At 42.4% G+C, this 18,503-nt stretch overlaps 1 protein-coding gene across 7 annotated transcripts in view; it reads left to right on the top strand.

The window, feature by feature from the left end:
* Positions 1 to 18,503, top strand: part of NPRL3 (NPR3 like, GATOR1 complex subunit) — a 46,092-nt gene that overhangs the window by 7,893 nt on the left and 19,696 nt on the right. For 5 of the 7 annotated variants that reach the window (XR_012996430.1, XM_076351192.1, XM_076351191.1 and 2 more), the window contains 5 exons: positions 2,898 to 3,027; positions 6,397 to 6,471; positions 9,400 to 9,553; positions 10,384 to 10,465; positions 17,660 to 17,797. Coding sequence is in view for 6 of the 7 variants with exons in the window: in XM_076351192.1 (XP_076207307.1) it covers positions 2,898 to 3,027; positions 6,397 to 6,471; positions 9,400 to 9,553; positions 10,384 to 10,465; positions 17,660 to 17,797 (579 nt within the window). In the remaining variant the exon portion in view is untranslated. Of the gene's footprint in view, positions 1 to 2,897; positions 3,028 to 4,837; positions 4,912 to 6,396; positions 6,472 to 9,399; positions 9,554 to 10,383; positions 10,466 to 17,659; positions 17,798 to 18,503 lie in introns of those variants that run through there. The other 2 variants (XM_076351195.1, XM_076351194.1) reach the window with 2 other exon arrangements.

Raw genomic sequence — 18,503 nt, 5'->3', positions numbered from 1 at the left:
CTAAAGCAATTGTTGTTTCAGCTGGATTTCCAGAGGAGATGCTGGTGACAGCAGTCGATCTGCACTAGTGTGGTTTGTATCGTACTGCTGGATTGTCTGCTGTTGCTGCTATGTTGAGCTCGCGATAGGAGTAGTAGGATATTTTGAGCAAATCAAAGCTTTTTTTTTATTATTTAGTTTCTGCCTGCTGAATTCCTTAGTACAGGAAAGGTTTGCTTCCCTCTGGAAATCACAATGCTCAGACTAATCTCATAAAAGAAGAAGGGACTGTTACTGCCCAACTGTGAAATGTAATCTGCTTCTAACAAACTCTTGGGCTCTGAGAAGTCAGTATTTTTAGGTCATCTTGATAAACCCCAGAGATTAGAAAATCAGTATTAAAATATCTAAAATAAAAGTATTGTTTTCTAAGATGAGATGATGAATTGAAATGATGGGAATAACGTATTGCTGTCCCTCAATCTCCCTATCATCCTGAGGCCTAAGAAATGTATAAATTACGTAGAGCGTTGACGGAAAAAACCCCAAACCAGCAAACCCAACAAATCTAGGCTGTCAGGCAAGGAGAATGGGGCTGGAGTCTAGGTCACTCTTGGGAGAGCCTGCGGTGATACCAGGTGTCTGTACCCATCAGGTAGCACCCGTGTAGCATCACAGGGTTATCTTTCCTGAGCGTGTCATCTGGCTGCAGTTGCAGTACTCTCCCAGAAAGAGAAGTCTCTGCTAGTAGAGAAGATACTGAGGATCTCAGAAAATCAACCTTTTCGTCTCCTCCTCCCCACAGAGCCACATACAAGGCGGGGCAGACAGGGCTGTCGGTGTCATGAGCTCTCCTGGGGAACTGCTGAACTGTTACGTTCAGCACAACGTTTATCTGTTAAAAGATCTGCTGGTGAAATTCCTTGTAAAAGTCAAATCTTAACAGTGGTGAAAGTCATCATGATGATCAGTTTTCCAGCTCCCAAGATATCCTTTGCCAAGGCTGGGGGAGGGAAGAGTAACTAATTTCTTACCAACAAGCAGGCATTTTCTAATTTGCCTCCTTCTCCCTCCGCTCCCCAAAACATACGCTCGTTTTGGATCCATTGCTATTACAGTCTTCCTGGCTCCATGATGAGCCTACTAAGGAACACAGCTGAACGGGGCACATAGAGGGGGAAAAGCTCACTGCTGTCATGGTGACTTTTTTTCCTATTTTGGATGTGATCTCCAAGGACTGTCAGTCCAGGTCCTGTTTGAGGACGCTTTGCCCTTTCTTCACGAACTCCGTGTGTTGTACAGCCCAGTGCAGCATGGTGGCCGAGGAGTGTGGGCTCAGCGGCCCCAGGAGTCTCTGGCTAGTCTCTCCATCTCTCTGCTTGCCTTTAGCTGTGTTTGGAGCAGAGTGGCCAGGGATTTGGAAGTTTGTACAGAGCTGCTCCTTCCATAAGCCAAACGTAAGCAGCGTGCTGTGGTTGGGATGACCTGTTTGTACAAACACCAGGGGCTTTGACAGCTCATAAAGCCCCTGCGTTGTCCTGCATCTTCAGTATATACAGGTCTAATAAAAGAAATGCTCCTTGGGTCATATGCAGATGGACACACACAAAAGACCTGGCCGTGTGCATTTGTCTTAATTTCTGTAGTAGTCCATAACTCACTCAGAGTGAACCAGGAATGTGGTACATAATTCCTTCTCTGGGCATCGAGGGCTCACTTGTGGCCAAGAGATAAGGTGAGCGCAGCACACACCCATGCCTGCCCTTTTCTCTGAGTGATACCGGGTTATCTGGGATACCTGCCTGGTGGAGGGGGATGGTCTGACAGGGACACACATCCTGTCATACAAATAAAGAAAATGAAATAAACATTTTCATTCTTAAAAAAACTGGTCTCATCAGAAACTGGTTTGAAATTCATTTAGTTAAATGGGAGCCTCTGAGAAATCAGATGAGGAAAGAACTTGCTAATATCAAACCTTGCACTGCTCCTCTTCTAGAACAAGTTCCCTCCAGCAGCCAGCTGAGGTCCTCTTCCCTGTGGATTTGAGCTCCACTGTCTCAGGGGACACCCTGAGGAAAATGAGTGTTTGTAGAGACCAGACCAATGTTGCAAGGCCATTGGAAAGAGCAGCTGCAGAATTCCTCCCTTGTCACACTGGATTCTTAGCTGTTTTTGCAGCAGTAGCTGTATTTTACAGGGCAGACTCCTTGTAGATACTTGCCCTCCTGTCTCGCAGCTGCCTTCTTCCCACCACCAATCCAGAGCAATCCAGTTAACACCGTGGTCGGCGTTGGGAAGGGCCTGCCCTGTCACGAATTTGTCTCAGTTCGGTTTATCAAATGAGAAAGCCCCGGTGAGGCCAGGCAGCTCTCAGAAGGGCGCCTGTTACTCACTGTCAAGTGAGTAACTTTGAGTCTCTCTGAGGTTTGGGAAAGGAGGGACAAGCGTTGGATGTATGTTTCTTCTAATTGAATCAGCTCTTTCTTGCCTTCCCCTCTGCCATAGTGGGTGGCTTAAAGATCTCTGTTGTGCTTGAGTGACAGGCTGTGTCAATATGTAGTTGCTTAGTAAGTTCATTAACCTGCAGCTAAATCCAGGCCATGGCTAACTCAAGCTGTTTTTATATTTAAGCAAACTGCATCTAATCTTTCCAATGTATTTTGCTGAGCATGTAATTAAATAAGCATGACCCCGCAGTCTTTGTCATGAATGCTTCCTGTTTTATAATTGTGATGATCTGAGAGATGTAATTAAGGGGTTCTTAATTTTCCATAATTGGTGGTACTCCGGGTACAGCAATTTAGACACAATTTACAATACTTCAAACTCACAAGTTAAATATATCTGTATTTGGAGCAATATTCTGGGGGTATGCTTCTTGAAAATCGTAATAACTTCTATCTCTGCTCTTCAAGGTTTTCGGATGTCATCCTGGCAACAATTTTGGCTACCAAGTCAGATATGTGTGGCAAAAAGTTTGAACTGAAGATTGATAATGTTCGCTTTGTTGGCCATCCCACGTTGCTTCAGCATGCCCTTGGGCAGGTATGGTGCGAGGTCCGCTCTGGGGACCTGCCTTCTTTTCAAACTGCCTGGCTTAGTTAGGAAACTTGGAATTCAGAACGTGCATGTTTGCTTTTGATCCTGTTTTTACTTCCTGATTATCAAAGCTGTCTTTTACTTACTTCCAGATAAATACAGTGAGTGGCAAACGGAGGGAGCTGTGTCAGTGACTCACAGAAACCCCCTCCTGGTTACTGTAGGAAAGCAGTGTGGGTAAAGAGAAGTAATACGAAGCAGTCCAGCTCAAAAAGCTGTTTCTCACCAAGTTAGTTATTGCAAGTTAGCTTTTTAACACCTCTAATTAGTATGGCAGTTAAAAAAAACCCCCACCACACCAAAAACCTTCACAAATGCTAGAAACTACATCAGCCTTGTTTTTAACTCTTTACTTTTAACTCTTACTGGTGCTGAACATGATTCACAAGGCTTGGTTGGAATAGGTAGGGTGTTGAAAGAGGTCTAAAATTTTCTTGTGGACAAAGTCAGGCTGCTGTTTGCATTGAGACCTTGCTCCGTGGCCTGTGTTTTAGCTGCTTGGAATGAAAGCAGTTGCCACCCAGGCTATGGAAAAAGCCCTGCTTAAATCTAGGGAAGAATTTACATGCTTCTATGTGCAAAATATTCCCTGTCCCATTCCTTCTTCCTGATAGACTGTAAGAATGAACTAGGCTTTGGTAGTTTCTGAATCCAACACTGATCTCTGTCACTGACCTGCTTTGGTCTCATTTTTCATCAAATTTACTGTGGTGTTCATTTTTTCAGGAAAAAAAGTCTGCTTGCCAATTCTATCATCCTTTCTATCTATAATTAGAGGTGCAGATTGTTGCAACTGCTGCTTGATATTTAGAGGACCAGACTGCTTTAATCCAAGCGAGGAGCTGGCCTCAAGCATCAAAAGATGCTAGTGTTCCACTTTTGAAACTCAGTCGTGAGTCTACAAGAAATGTGATGGAGGATCACCAAGACTCAGTCCTCAAATGTTTAAGCTGTTTTGGACGACAGAATTCACATGTCCCCAAGCTGTGCAAGTACATCAGCAGCCCCAGACAAGGCAGGCGATGAACCAGGCCCAGGGTCTGTACAGGGACCCCAGCCAGGAGCAAAAAGGAGATAGGACCAGAGACAGGGCTGGAGGACAAGGCTGCAATGTACTTAACAAGGGTCCATCCAGGAGACAAGCTACCTATGACGATGTAGGTCGAAGGTCCACCCAGGATACAGGGCTGGAGACATGCACACCTACAGGCCTTGGGTTGAGCTTAAATGGGGCTCCAGGGCCGAGCTTAAATGGGGCTCCTGGGTCATGGGCTAGGGTGTGTGGGGGGGGACCCAACTGGGGCTGGGCAGGGCCATTAAGACCTTTTGGTGCCCTCAGGGCCCTGACAGCGGTGGCCTGTTCTCTCACAGTATCAGATTCCTTTATTTTGCTAATCTCATCCGAAAGGCACAACTTCCTAAATGTGGTGTAAATGAGGTTGAAAATTTGTATTTGCATTTTTTTACCACATACACATTCTCTCCACTTTCCAGTCAGTTTTATCCTAATTGCATGAAATGTCTCTTCATTTTCAATTTGTCTAAATAAAATTGCATCTGGGTAAATAAACAAAGTTATAAAGTACTGTAAAAACTTTTTTGTTACTTCTTGTAGGATCTTCTTTTGGGGTGTGTCTTATCACCCTGGTAGGCACCCCAGAACTTCATAGTGTGCAGGATCTTCTAGACGTGGCAGCCATTTGAGTCTAAATCTGGGACCCTTTTGCAGTTAGGAGGAAGCTAGATGGAGCTCCTTTCCCCTGGATCAAAGGCAGTGACCGGAGTAACCTGACAGTGTCTGGTTTGGGTTTCTTCGGAGTTCATGCTGCAGTAAGTTAACCCACGGGACAGCTCAACGAATTCTTACTCAGATGAGATTCAGGAGTTACAAGAGCACGAATATTTAATCCTGAGTGCCAGACCACCTTTTATGTAGCAATATCCTGAATTCTTCAAATTCCTTCAGCATTTTCTTTTCCAGCTTAGTCTTTTCTTCTTTTTTCTGGACAAGAGGTAATATGAAATCTAGCCTGCATCCCAATTGACGTTAATTGTGGCAGTTTCTTTGATTTTAAGGAAGGAACAGGATCAGTCCCTACACTCGGAAATGCTTTTGAGTCTTTATTGAAGTTCACAAGACATCCTGGAACCTGTAACTCCAGAATAAACAAACACAGTAAATTGGCTTTACCACCCTCCCATCACTGCCGTTTTGATAGAACTTCACTTACACTTTAGAAAAAACGAAAATATGAATAACTTCTTTTAGTTTCTCTAATTTTTAAGACTACTGAGTGAAAGCACTCAGATTTTGGAGTTCTCTGCTGAGCAGTTCCTTGCTGATGCTCGGGACCTGTCAGGAAGGGTGGATGCAGCTCTGCTTTTGCCAGCTTCTCTGCGTTTGCCCCGTCTCAGACGCTGCATTAGCTATGTATGCACATATGTTTGGGTAGAGACCGAATTTGAGCTTAGCTGGGTATTTGGCCTGGCAGGTTATAGCTGTTTTCACTTGGGATTGGATGGGTGTTCAGCAGGGAGCTTTGGGGGTGGCAGGAATGTCCTCTGGATTTTGTGCTCCATCTTGTGGTGACGCTTGCTCGATTCAGAGCTGTTAGTCTCCGATGTGCAAATTCAACGTGTTCGTCTTGGCTTCCACTGTTCCTCCCCACCAGAATGTCTGTACCTGTGTTAGGGGTGAAGCTCTCTGCTGCAGAAAGAATAGGGGGGGCTGGAGAATGTGTTTGAAATCCTGCAGGAAGGGAAAATCAAACCTTTTATTTTAGTACTGCAGTTCTAGAACATATTTTTTCTGATAAAAGCAACAGTTTGTAACATGACGCAATCCAAATGGGGATTTTAGAAAAGGAAAGAATAGGCATGGCCTGGGATGAGAAATCTATGGACTTCTCTTTAGTTAACAATATATATGACAATTGTGCTGAAGAATTTAAACCTAGGGTCCCTAATGACGCTAAAATGTAATAGTAAAGACACCTAGTCAGACTGCTGTCTTAACTGATACTCATTTCCATGGTCATGACCAAAATGCTTTGGTTTAAGTCTTCACAGCTTCTCAGAAAAGGCAGTGTTGTAGAGTAACTGTGACACTTTCAAAAAAAAAAAAATCATATTTTTATTTTTTACAAGTCAAATTTGATGGTATAATTTGATTTGTCTGCTCTCTTTTCTCAGCAAACCTGTTATTTGACTGAGTTAGGCTTTTCCTTTTTTTTTTTCTTTTTTTTTTCTTTTTTCCCTTTGTTACTGGATCCAGCTGACACTAGCCTATGGGATTTTTTAAAAAATGTTTTTCAGGTGTCCAAAACTGATCCCTCACCAAAGAGAGAGATGCCCACTATGATTCTCTTCAACGTGGTGTTTGCACTAAGGGTAAGGACTGTCTTTATTCCATCTGACAGTGGGATGTGCTTCGCATGTATAAGAGAATGCAGCAGGCTTACATTCCTGTAATCTCTTGTAAAACATTCAGTGCCTGATTTCATTGGGATATTTTAATTTGAAACAATAAACCTAAACAATGTAGAATATGACAGTGACAAGTGTGAAAGTTTTCCAGCCCAGTGGAAAACAAGTGCAGTTGTTCTCTTCAGGACATTTTCTAGAGTTTTTGGTTTATAAATACCCAGAGTGTAAAGGCATGCAAGAAACCACTTTGCAAAATAGATATGAACCCAGTTGCAAGTCCTGTATGTGTCTTGTCTTCTGTTATTACTGAGCTGGAAATCTGCTGTGATTTTTCTAGACCCTGCAATTGAGGCTTGTCCAACTAAGCTGTGCAAGAAGGCAGCCTGGGTCTGACTGTCCTGTGTGTCAGATGCCGCTCTCTGTACGTGACTGCTCTGTTCCTGCCCAGGATAGGACCAAATCCGTGCAGCTGCACTAGCACGTTGCCAAGCCCGTGTGACTCCGTGCGGCTCGGACCTTGGTGGTCGGTTCTGCTCCAGAAGCAGAGGCAGCAGGCAGTGGGGACAGTGGCTCATGCTTGGCCAGCCTTAAGAGTCAGTTCCCCACCATGGCCTTGGTCGACCCAAGCTGGCTCAGCGCAGTCCTTCAGAAACCTACCCTGGCTCAGAACAGCACTGTTTTGAGCCCTTACTCATGCTGTATGATACAGAGATGTGCCTTTGCTCAGTGCCTCTAGGCTTTTTTTATAATTAAATGGACAGTGTTTGAAAGCTGCCTCCTCTTGGCAATGAGATCATTGTAAAGGGAGAGTGCCAGGGAGCAGCGGCTGTAGCATTCTAAATGAGAAGAAGGTACAAGTGAAGAATAAGTAGGTTGCTCAGCAAGAACCTGGAGCAAATATGTAGTTATTGCTTGGAATTTTTTTCAGGCCTTCTCTATTGACTAGATGTTGGTATCTGTGTTAAGGGATCCTGGCTTAGCTAATTAGGTGGTATAAAACCCTAGAAAGTTCATTATGTTCGAGCATTATTTGGTTTCTGAGCTCTGGCTTTCTCTTCCCAGCCCACAGGTTGCGTCTGTGGAGCCATCATATTATTTTTGTGGCATGTACGCATATGAAGAAACATTTTAAAAATAGAAGAGGGAGTTGGAATAGCTGTCTTTATGGAAATGGTTGATTTTTGCTTGACTGGGTATAATGTCATGATTTAAAAGCCTCCAGCTCCCTGCTTGTGAAATGACCTTTTTTTTTTTATCCCCCTTTAGCACTAGTACTTTTCTTACCACTGGCTTTCCAGTGGTGACTAACATGGACATGGCCACAGTCCGGATGGCTTGTCCTCAGTTGAAGAGCAAGGTTTCACAGAAAACAATTATCCCAGCAATCAGTCTGAAGCAAGCAAGAAATTGTTCACTGAGTTCTGCCGGGGATCCAGTGTTCTTGTGCTTTGGGACATTCTTAGGTCAGGAGGTGCTGAATTTGCAGTACAGGAGTTGATTTTAGATTTCACACGTTAAGAGACATTAGCTTCAAGAATTTTGTTGTTTTGGTGTATTGGTAAAGCACCATGCTTTGGTTGTAGGTAGGTGGGTGTAGATGCACATGCAAACACAAACATTCATGCGCATTGAGTCATGTGGAAGCAGAAGTGTTGAAACCAATGCTCCTTCCTTCACAATATTGCAAGAGCTTAGTGAAGTATAATGAAGACTATATCTGGCCCACATTTTTCTAGAATCTAATTTCTAGTGGTTCTCCTAGGAAAACTTGCTTTTTTGCATTTTGGCACTGTGATGATACTGATGTAGTTGTGTGTGTAATGCAGCTCTAAATCATATTTGCCGAATGAGACACTCTTAGTTCATAGAGAGCTGTCAAGTTTCTGGAAAGTGCTGTGCAAGAAGCGAGTGGAAATTTTTTCCTAGCATGGTGTAGTGCACTGCAGAGGGTGGGTGGAGGCATTCTGAGATAAAGATGAAAGTCCATCTGCAGTGGGCAGACAGAGCAGGCAAAGTCCCAAATGCTATAATCAGCACTGATCCTGCTGTGTTTAAGCTTCAGGGTTACCAACGTGTCGTGACTCAGCAAGAACAGTGGAATAAAAAAATGATGACTCATGGTATGCTAGTTTACATGCCAAGTTATCACTTGCTGGAACTGTAAATTCCTTTAAATGTCTTAACAAACATGAAGCAGCTGCTTACTCAGACTGGAGCCACCGAGTCCCCCCGCCTTGTCAGCTGTACTTACGTGATAGATTTTTCCAGCACTTTCATTCTGGGACTTGCACGAATGTGTTAGTAATAAGCCATATTTGTGAAACGTTTGGGAGCATAAATCCAAATTCATTCTGGTTTGGGGTCAAATTGTTGATCATGTGCTGGTAATTCTTACCTAGTTACTGTCTGGTCAGCGTGTAAGACAAACATCAGTACAGCGACATGGAGTGAATGGGCTGTGTTACAGGCCCTGCAGTCCTTATACTCCCAGTGAATTTAACCTGAACATTGTGATATTCTGCCTTTTCAAATAGCTTGACACTTTCTTTTCTCACTGTGTGAAATTGAGTTCTTTGGTCTCTCTGCTACCAGAAGGCCCATTAACAACTGGAAAAAATAAACTGGATAGGAGGATCGTGCTGCAGGTGCTGTGTTCATTTGATGCACATAGACAAGCTTAGAAATCCCCGAGTCTTCTCTTTACCTTTGGACATCTCTGAGCTTCTGCTTTGTTGCTGCTAGAGAAAATTCCTTTCTTTTCCCCGTTGCCAAAGAGGCTGACTTTTGATATCTACTGAAGATAATTATTTTGACTACTTATCCATCACTGTTGTTCCATATATGTGATTGTGGCTGAATGACCAACCTGTTTCTTTTCTGTGTTGCCTGTAGGCCAATGCAGATCCATCCGTGATAAACTGCTTACACAACCTCTCCCGAAGAATCGCCATAGTCTTGCAGCACGAGGAGCGCCGCTGCCAATACCTGACCAGGGAGGCCAAGCTGATCTTAGCTATTCAGGATGAAGTGTCTGCCATGTCAGAAAGTGAGTGCTGAGCTTAGCTTTGTGCAGGAATACATTTGTCCAGGAGCACTTTATCAGAAAAGTGCTGATTGTGCCTTCTTACTTCTTTTGTGGCTGGGATCAGCATGAACAAGTTTTGGTGCTCTTTAGCATTCTGACAGCTTTTGACTGCATTTTGCCTCATCCAAGATCACTATCCCTATGCAGAGATGTCAGCTTTAGAAGTGAAGTAGCTTGTTTACTTTCCTTGCTAGCTCAGTTCAGCGCGATCACTGGAGAATGTGCACTGAACCATCACATTTGGATCTGCCTGTCAGGCTGAGATGGAAGAACTCATGTGTAGCCTGCTTCACCCAACCTAGAGCAAGTTTCCCATGCTTTAATGCTGTGTGCTGAGTCACCAGACTTCTTGTGTGGGAACTTACTCTTACATGTTGTTACCATGGCTAGCAAATAGTTACAGAGCATTTTTATAGACTACTTCAGAGCAATTTACTGTAATAACATGCGCTATTTAAGGTGAACTCTATCTGACAGTGATGCATCATCTTGCTGCAAGCATTAAAAATTAAAACTAACATGTATAAAACCAAAACCACTTAAAATCATCACTTGTCAAATTCACAGTTACATGTGCTTAACTGAGTTGAGGTTTAGGAGAAGTTGGCAATAATTAATTATTATTATTTTAACACGTAACTTGAGTTATTGTAAAAGCTTTGAAAGATAATTGTAGATTAAAAAGATAGGGATTCTGTCCCTAAGATACTGGTTGCTACCTAGTGGGGGAAGAGGAAATTCTCTTTGCTTTGAAATCAGTTGTTTGCTTTCTTGTTTTGAAACTTTCATAGCCACAGAAGGGCCACAGTCACCTTTTCATCACATCCTACCCAAGTGCAAACTGGCCAGAGATCTCAAAGAGACATATGACAGGTAAGTGGGATTTTCTTCCTAGCTAATAGTATGCTGCTTCTCACTGAAACCTCTTGGCCTTGTTCCTTAGGATATTATCCACCTCTTCATGCTGTTGACTCATTGGGATTTGGGTTTTAGACCAGGTGGAGCAATGTGAAGGCTAGCTGTCAGGCAAAATGTTTGCAGAATTGCTATCCTAATCATTACCTTGGTCTCCCTTTGGATATGTTATGGTTCTTAAAAGTTGGTGATGTCTGTCACAGCTTTAAAAATTATTATTTTCTTCCTTAGCACAGAGGCACATAATGACAAGTGAATTGTAAAATCAAAAAGTGTCATAATATGAATATCATATTGCTGTAGAAGTGCTCAAAACCTGCAGCTAAGAGAAAAATGCTGCATCTAGCACTCATGGCAAGTCAGATACTGCCCTGGCTTCATTTGGTTACACTGTGCATGTCTGGACAGTGAATTTGGATTAGGTGGTGAGACTTTCAGCAGAATGGAGACAGTAACATGCTGTTTCTTGACTGGATTAAAAGTTCTGGCAAAGATTTCAAAGGAGTGTGGAGTTAGTGTTGAATTTCAGCAGGAGCCAGCACCAACCTCCTCCAGAGTACTTCTGCTCTGACAGCTTGTCAGTGCTGACTCCTCATGCAGAGCAGACGCCTCCGTTCAGGATACGCGCTTGGTGGAAGACCTTGACAAAGAAGCACAGAAGGTTTTGGTGGGGAGGAAGATGATGTGCCCCTTGATTAGGGTGTTTGTCAGAGCCTGGGAGAATTACTCTGGAGTTCCTTGATTGACTGTAGAGCACATTGTATGACATTAGACAGACCCTTTAGCCTCCCTAGATTGCAGTTCCCCTTGTACAAAGGGGATAATCGCAAAGCCCTGTAAGGTAAGGCACAGAGAGCCTAAATAATTTAATGATTGCAGAGCACATTAGAAAACTTCTAATAAGCTGTTCTTTGTTACGTTCAAGAGCTGTGAATTTCAGCTTGTTTGGAAGGAATGTTGTATTGTTCGACACAACTTGCACAAAACCTGTACTGAAGTTTAAAATAAGGCACTTTTTATGTAGCCTGTAATTCTGATATTAAACTTCACCTACTACTTACTTTTTTCTGTTCCTCTAGGGCTATATATTTGTGACTGGGCAAACCCTGATCTTGTTTCCAAACATTTTAGTGACACAGTGACATCTTGTGGCATTTAGCAGTGGCTGGAGGAACGTATAGCCCAAGCTCGTGGAGTGTGCTAATACCACCCTTCCATGACATAAGGAGGAATAGACTGACCATGGTGAAACACGCATTGGTGCTGCCCCCCAGATGTAAAATAAGGCAGTGTCTCCCTCGTTTAGGCATTGTGAGTGGGGGAGAAGTGGTGCAAGTTATATTTCGACACTTTTGCATGACGTTGTCATAAGCAAATGTAAGAAATAAGGTGTTAGTAAAAATATAAAATGTCTGTGCATTTGATTGGAAAGCTCTATTTGAAGAGTAGTTAACAGTGTCATTGGCTGGGTAATAAGGTGGTGTTCTGCAGTATTTTTCCATTAATGCTTCATACGAGAGAATGGGAAATGCTTATTACACCTGCAGTCAGGTGTAATAATTATTACCAAATTATTTTTTGGTAAGGTAGAAGAAATGGTCTAAAAATAGGATTTTTTTTTTTTCCCTGCAACTCCACAATAAAGAATTCCTGTGTGGCAACAGCTCTGGAGTGAAGTCTGTGTGGTCTTCTATGAAATGAGGCTTAGTACAAGTGACATGGGGTTGCAGAAAAAGCAAATAGACAAGAATGCATAAAATAAAAGTCTTGTCTGTAAGAAGGGAACCAATCCCGCTCAGGATTGTAAAGCCCCTGCTGTAATGAATATTGTATCCAGTTTTGGGCACCACATTTCGAGAAGGATTTGGGCCACCTAGGGAGTGTGGAGAAGAGAGAATGACCTAAGAGGAAAGATTGAAAGATTTGGTCTGTTTCTTTTAAAGGAGAAAAGACTGCTGGGAATGGCAAGTCTTCAAATGCATGCAGTGACAATATGCTGTTTTAAATTTACAGAGATTTCTGGCATAGCCTTTGGCATAGGGGAACAGCATAGTAAAGTGGAGAGAGCACTTTGAATTGCAGATGGGAACCCAGCTCTCCATTTGAGATTTGCTCAGGCCAGCATTTCCTAGTGTCTGCTGATTTCTGCAATTCCAGTTGAAAGCCTCTTGAATTATCACGGTTGCTCCAGAGGTGCTGTCTAGCCCTTGGTTTCCTGTAGGTGGTGCTGAGGTATTTCAGGCAAGACCCAACATGTCCCTTAGCAAGTTGGTTTGTACAAAACTACAAGTGTATGAATCTTTATAGTTCAAAATGTCCCTTGTGTTTTGAAATGAAATGAAGTGCCTGTATTTTATAAGGCAGGAATCAATAGCCAGGTCATCCTGACTGTAACACTATTGCTGCTACAGTAATGGAGTATTATTAAACTGACAATTTAGAGGTAATCAACATCTAGTTCCTGGGACCTTTTTTGACTCTAATGGAGAAAACCAGAATGTTTCTTTTTGATTAGTTCAGAAAATGGATTTGAGAGTCTTCGTTCATCTTGTCCCCAAACTCCAGCATTGGTGTGGAACAAAAAGCAATGGCTTTAGGACCAACAAAGTCCAGTTGCCAGTACCTCCAGTGCTGACAAATTTACCAGTGTTACAATGGCTGTCTTTTTTAAGCCAGTGTTCAATGTAGGTAATTAAGACAGCTTTCACCAAGTTTTATCTGCAACTGCAGATAATATGTTAGCTTGATACTAGCTAACTGCCTGTTTTTAGCAAACTTCTCTTAGCTTTATATTGGAATAAAAGTGAAAGTATGGGGAGGTTTTTGGGGAGGATTGGATTGTTTGTTCTTTTTAATACACAAAGAGCCTTTATACATTCTTAGCCTAGTGGGATTTGAACTGACTGGTAGATCTAGCCTATCTCAGCAGCTCAGGGAGAAGTGGAATAATTATATGAGATTTAATGAATTATTAGATGTGATTTGTGTGGCTGTACTGTAAAATATAAACCAACTACAGTTATTTGACCAAAGGACAGTCAATGTGTCCTTTACAATGAAATATGAAACCATTTCAAAGCTCTAAGTAGTCACAACCTCTAGCAAAAATAAACAAACTCCAAAGCTACAAGCTCACCTCCACCAAACTAGAAAACATATTATTAATTTCTGATGTAAATAGGATAGACATAAAATGAGGTGTGGGTATGTAAAAATTCATGACTCTCTTATAAAATATGAGGCGGGATTGTCTTTCTTTTGCCAATGGCTGCAATTCTGTGGGATACTGGCCAACTTTCAGGTTCCCATTTTGGGGCGGTGGCTCACAGTCGCTGTTCAGGGCAGAGCAGAATAGAGCAAAAGAGCAGTGATATTCCCAAAAATGTTCCCCAGCTTCCTGCAGCTCAGGAGGTGGTTTCTGTATATTCAACAGCCTTCAGCTGATCTCACTTCCCGGAATTAGTCCATGATCCTGCGAGCCAGAGTAAATATTTAACAACCACAGCATCCTCTGATAAGGAGGTCCATGGCTTAACTAGTTTCTGTGTTTCTTTCTATTTCTTCTGAACTTTGCTCCTTCTAATATCATGAGATGTCTCATAGGTCTTATGATGGAGAGACATTAAACAGCTTTTTCTTATTTACTTCTCCCTGTCTCAATTTTAGACTGATAACCCCTCTCAGTATCCTAATCCCTCACCATGTATCCCTCAGTATTGCTCATCATGTATTATCTAACCAGAGATTTTTTAAAAAAAATGTTGAAACTAAGTTTTCACAGGATAAAATGGCATGTCTTTGAGGGTTTAATAGCCAGTTAGAGTATGGGGCATGAAACTATTTTTGCCCAGTTACTCTTGAAGTCTGTGGGGAAAAAGGAAAAGTTGCAGCAAGGTCTCTGGATGTCAGTTAACTGATAAGACAGCAGATGAAATTCAGTATAGATAAATGTAAAGTAATGCATGTAAGGCCAGACAGCCCTTATATAGTACATAACTGCTCTGAAAAGAGCTTTTGGAATTACAGCAGATAGTTCAGTGAAAAAGTCAACTCAGTGAAAAAGTCAACTCAGTGAAAAAGCTCAGGGTGCAGTAACACTGCAAAAAATCCCCATAAAATGTGAACAGTAGTTAGGAAAGGAGCAAAGAACAAAAGAGAGCCTTCTGTAAATCCCTGGTGTACCTACTGCACCTTTGAATGCCATGTGCAATTCTAGGTTTCCTATCAGGGGCTACTTAAACTGCGTCCCCGAGGTTCATGGCGTGCAATGGAGCCGATGCAGTGTTCTCACCTTCCCACAGTCCTGTGCCTTCCTGGACTGTTTGCTCCATGATTTTAGTTGGTTAAGAAGAATAAAGTAGAATTGGAGCTAGGTGACTCCCTAATGCGACTTTGAAAACTCATTTTCTTGGTATTCTCTTCTGTTGCTGGTTTTTGCCATTTTGCTTCTGCCCCGAAAAGAAGGTGGCTTCTGGGTCTGCCGGTCCCCAGCCAAGGAGCTTGGGGCCAGCTCATGGAGATTTGTGAGGCTCACAGTAAGAAGCTTGCTAAATAGATGACTTCATGGGGAATCTGTAAAAATGAAGGCAAATACGGATCCGAACTTCGCTTTCTGTGACTTGACTATATTTCATGTTGCATGAATCTTTGTGTATATATTGGTGAAATTATTTAACTGTTGGCTGGCTAAGGGCAGTTGCATACATTGCTGCTGGAGGATGTAGTTTATTCTTGTCAAATTATAAGAGGCTTAAATTATTTTCGGTCCAAGGAGAGGCAGATGAAGGAGAAATCATGTACATAAAGCTATAATGAAGGCTTGAAATTGTACAGTTGAATGCAAACGTAGAAGAATGAAATTAAGATCCAGATCAGAACTGAAAATCTGGTTTTCTTGTTGTCTTTAGTTCTAGGCTGTTGTTGTATAGTGCACTGTAGCAAAATTATGCTGTGGAGAGTGTAATTATGTAATTAAAGCTTCTGCTGTGGTGCACTTGGACCAAAGAATGAAAGGAACCAACTGTATTTTTTTCTGTTTCCTGAATGTTAAACTATGCAGGGAAAATATCCCTGCCAGTATTTCATGTTTTCATGTATCTCTGCTTCTTTTTGGTAACCTGTTTTAACAACCCCGATAGCTTTCAGGTAGTCTCTTAACTCGCTTGTCCCGTTCATTTATTGTCATGTTTTCTCTTGTGAGTATTTGGCCCGGTAGATAGTGTGGATGACTACTGCTTCAGGGTGCCCTTTACCTTGATGTATTTTGAGAGAATCCGGCTTTATCTGGATGTTGGTGTAGGTCTGGTGGGATAAGCAGTGTTACTGGAGTTGCAGCATTTAATGCAAGAAAAACGGAGGTGTTTGCTGTGCTTTGCATGTTCCTTCAGGGTTTGGAGCCTCTGATCAGATGCAAGATGGCAGCGCCAGAGAGACGGTGGATTCATCCTTTCAGTTCCTTTTTAAAAAAAGGAAAACACATAGTATCGGCTCTATTTGCAACTTGAAAAATCAGTATTTTTCGGAGGTCAGTGCAAGATTTGAGAACAAAACTGTGGCCTTTGCTTTTAAAAAGCATTGTCTGCAGTGAGGTTTCCCCTAATGAGTCTGATCATGCACAAGGCAGGACGGGATCGTGTTTGCTCTCTCACCACTCTGTTGTGGTTTGGTGAATAGTTATACCGGCAGCCAAAGCTACCCAAGGTTTTTGTTTTAAAGCTGAATTTTCAGGTCTCTCTAAACCCTGTATACAACCAGATGAATTTGAAAAAGAGCCTGTTAGTTTGTGGCCAACAATTGAATGCTAGGTATAAATGTTTAAATCACCACATAAAGAGTTTCCAAGACATGTATTTGTTCCCGGCCTGTTCCTGGCATGTTTTTAAATCTGTTTTGTGTAGAGGGGAAATTTCTGGGTGTTATCGACACAAAAGTCATATTGTGAGTCTCAACACACTTGAATTTAAAATTTAGAGTGGAATTTTCAGAGTGCAAACTTTGAAATTTTATTTTAGGCCAAAAATACTTCTTTTGGAACAAAGTTTAAAATCAAAGGACATACTGAGAAATTCAGCTTTCCAGTGTAGACAAGATTAGCTGTTGCTTAAGATTGATTTGCAAGTTATATGTGTTCCTAACTCAAAGATGAAAAGATGTGGTGGGCTTTGCCTCTTCCTCCCTGCTGGGTCCCACTGCCTCTAGCAGAGCTGTTCCCGGGCCAGCGTTTCCTGCCTGCGGGCTGGGCAGCGTTGTGGAGGTTTGCAAGGTGGTGCTAGCTTAGCTCCTTATGGTATGTTACCCTTATGGTATCTCTACCCGTTTTTAAGTAAATATAGTTACCTACTTGGGTATATTTCATCTGTTGTCTAGATTTACAGACTTCTGTAAACTACCTGTATGACGTTCATTGCTCTAATCTCCCAGCTTTCTGGTTGTTCTTTTTCAGTAAAAGAGGCTTATAGTTGCTTTCAGGCTGAACACCAGGTCAGACTTTATTGCCATTCCTGAGATGTCCATCATTTCCACTCCAGTCCTGTTGTCTGAAGTCAGCTTAAAGGCTTAGCTTAGTCCCTGCAGTTTCCTAGAATGAAGAAACCATTTAATGAGCACGTTTGTGATTTCATGTGACAAGCAGGAGCAGGTTAGTAGGAAACAAACAAGCTAAGCAGAACTGGAAGAGTCCGTTATTGTGGAAGGGTGCTGCTTGCCACACCCCTTGCCCAGTACAGACATCTCCTTTTCTTTTTCCTTGGAGAGGAAGATGGAAATTGGAGGTGAAAACATTGTGCCCAATTCATCTTTGCCCTTTGCAGCTCTGGTCTAGGGAATTTTCCAGTGCCCTGCAGTAGATCTTCAGGAAACTCCTTTAACTTGAGATACTGCTGCAATGTTAAGAGAAGAGGGAGCAGAAGATCAGTGGGGTGAAGTCTTTCAAATCCCCCCAAAGCCTCATAGGGGCTAATGCTCTGTAAGTACAAGTTAAGGAAGCCCTTGCAGCTAGGAATCAGCTGGTCCTCAGCCAGCCTGGGGATAGACAGGATACATTCAGTCTTTTCTTTTCCTGATGTAATTCCTGTGCAGGGGTGAGTCTGGACCACTATTTTCATTTGTTATACGTGGTAAATGCTGTATGTATTTATTTTCTTCCTATTTTAGTCTCTGCACGACAGGGGTGGTCCGTTTACATATCAACAACTGGCTGGAAGTGAGTTTCTGCCTGCCTCATAAAATCCATTATGTTGCCACAAACTTTATACCCCCTGAAGCAATTGAGAGAAGCCTGAAATCTATCAGGTAAGAGCAAGCTCTGTCCTTCAGAGTGTGGCCGGTCCTTCCTCCAGTTCCAAGTGTGGTGCCACAAATGTCTGTGCTGGAACAGCTGGGGGGTGATGTGACGCTGAGCTGTAGTGGTGGGGGGGGCATGGGCTGAGACAGGACTCCCTGAAGCTGATGCCGAGGTACCATGATGCTGCTGGATACGTGGCGATGTGAAGCCCCAGCCTTTACGGTGACATTAGGTGGTTGTATTGAGGTGATACAGTTTCCAGTCAGAGGAATTGCATGTTCATTTTAATCTGCTGACCCAGAATTAATTTTGCTTTTAGAAGAAAGAGAGCTCAGGCCCCATGATATCTTATTTCCTGCTCTCCATGTTTACAGCTTTTTACCTGCAAAAGTAACTAATTCTTGCTTTCTTCATTTTTTTTCTACTCCATTCTGTATTTCGGTAATGCAGATGAGCAGTTTTCAGACTAGTTCTCCAGGCTTAATTGTATGCCAGCAAAGCACAGTCATTTTTTTCTAGTCACTGGGGCATCCACTTACCATATAACCCTCTATCCCCTTTTTATGGGGAGCGTCTTATCTTGTGGCATAAAAATAAGCTTATTCGGAACCCACTTACAGGAAAAGGATGATATTAGAAGTTCTTTTTTACCAGTAGATTGACCCCAGGTATTATGGTCTGGGAATAACTAAGCCTTCAGGAAAAGTTGCTATT

The sequence above is a fragment of the Aptenodytes patagonicus genome, chromosome 13 (assembly GCF_965638725.1).
Source record: "Aptenodytes patagonicus chromosome 13, bAptPat1.pri.cur, whole genome shotgun sequence".
NCBI lineage: Eukaryota > Metazoa > Chordata > Aves > Sphenisciformes > Spheniscidae > Aptenodytes > Aptenodytes patagonicus.
This window is presented reverse-complemented; position numbering and strand designations above follow the sequence as displayed.